Source organism: Cariama cristata, unplaced genomic scaffold, assembly GCF_000690535.1.
Source record: "Cariama cristata isolate BGI_N322 unplaced genomic scaffold, ASM69053v1 scaffold17244, whole genome shotgun sequence".
In the NCBI taxonomy this organism is placed as follows: Eukaryota; Metazoa; Chordata; class Aves; order Cariamiformes; family Cariamidae; genus Cariama; species Cariama cristata.
This window is the reverse complement of record NW_009612507.1, coordinates 33,097-34,808: the sequence shown is the minus strand read 5'-3', so window position 1 is coordinate 34,808 and position 1,712 is coordinate 33,097. Positions and strand designations below refer to the sequence as shown.

At 37.2% G+C, this 1,712-nt stretch overlaps 1 protein-coding gene across 1 annotated transcript in view; it reads right to left on the bottom strand.

Annotated features, from left to right (window-relative positions):
* Positions 1-268: 268 nt before the first annotated feature.
* OLFML1 (olfactomedin-like 1) overlaps positions 269-1,712 on the bottom strand; it is a 5,211-nt gene continuing 3,767 nt past the window's right edge. Inside the window, exon 3 of the mRNA XM_009698679.1 lies at positions 269-1,047. Within this exon, the coding sequence (XP_009696981.1) occupies positions 269-1,047 (779 nt within the window). The remainder of the gene's footprint in view (positions 1,048-1,712) is intronic.

Here is a 1,712-nt window from a genome sequence, read left to right as displayed (position 1 = left end):
TCTTTTAGACGCATTGCTGGGGGGTGGTGGGGGGGGGGGGGGGTTGTACATGTGTGGTATTTAGTGATCATGTAATTCATATTAACGGCGTCTTTACATATTCTTAATTGGACATTAGTTTAAGATCACTGGCATATGTAAGCCTACATTTATGTAAAATAGATGAAAGTTGAAACAGATGGGAATAATATAATTTTAATACACTTTAATGGCCATGTTGACATTGGACTGCTAGCTTTTAAGTGTGTTTGAAAAGATGGTGAAGATTCTAAACTTTTTGCTTTGTGTGAAGCTTGTAAATGATCTGGGATCCATCACCCCAAGCAAAGAGTTGCTTTTCTTTAGGATTGTAATGTATAGTAGAATGGCTACCCTGGCGTTTTGGAAAATGCAATACTGGGATTTCGTAAGTATTTACAGCATCCAAAACATCATAAGCACATTGTATACGAGAAGTGCCTCCACTAGGAATGTTGTAGACAACATAGAGTGTGTTGCATGCCATGAAAGCTGCTTCAGCATCCTTGCTATTGCATGATGTGTCCCAAGTGTGCTCTATTGCCATGGTTATGTGATTGATTTTAGTAATTACAATGTTTCCTCCAGTCTCTGGTTCTGCGTGGATTGCCCAGAGCCCTTGCTCATCAATGGCAAGATCTATTTTTGTGGATGGAGAAAGCTGATAGGCAGGAATCCTTCCAGCCCCTGGCAGTAGCATTAGGTCAGTTGTATTTCTTTTCTGGATATTGAATTTAATTATCTCATTTAAAGAGCCATATCTGTGATAGAACAGGAAACCCTGATATATGACGTGACCAGTTCCTTCCCAGGGAAATGGCAAGGTGACTCTGCGAGCTTTTAGTGTGTGACTGCTTTCCATGAATGTCATGATATTTGCAAATTCCAAAATAATGTTATTTACAGAACCATTTAATAAATAAATCTTTGCATGCTTTTTGCCAGGATCTTTCATCCATGAGCCATGTGTATCTCCAGTCTTCTTAACTATCTTTAGGGACTTAATACCTGCAAGCACGTGGTCACAACCTGCAAGAAAACACCCAAAGACACACACAAAAAATTAAAAATTAGAATATCTGTGAATTTTCTAGTTCCTTTCTTTGAATTACTTAGTTTCCTTTTAATCCAACTATAAGGCCAGGGTCAATATGTCAGTAGAAGTGTCATCAGCGTGGCTATGGTAAGTAGTGTTGAAGCTAATTTTATACGATATATTCAGCATCTCCTGCTAAGGAAACTGCGTATTTCAGCTACACAGTGTGTTGTTTTCTGCTCTATTGGATCAGTATTATCCAAAAGGGATTCTAGTTGTGTATTTGAGAGGAGACCAAGAGCACAGTTAGTGATTCTATGATTATTCTTGTCAGTTCTTTTACAGGGCTGTAATTTTTACTTCAGACAAGTGACTTTTGTTTTAGATCAACACAGTAAAATAATAAAATTTATTTCTTGTTGAGGGCATACAAATGAAAATCCATTGTCCTGATACACCGTGTATATAGTATTTTTGTTTCAGGAATTCTCTTATTCTTATCCTCTGTTAGCCTCTCTTTTTTTACACTTATAAAGACAAATAAAAATAGATGATCATAGCAGAAAACCAAAACACTGGATTATCTTCCCATTCCTCTTCCCAACACCTGCAGCACAAAGGAACTAGAACAAATATATAGATCACAAAATCAGGAATG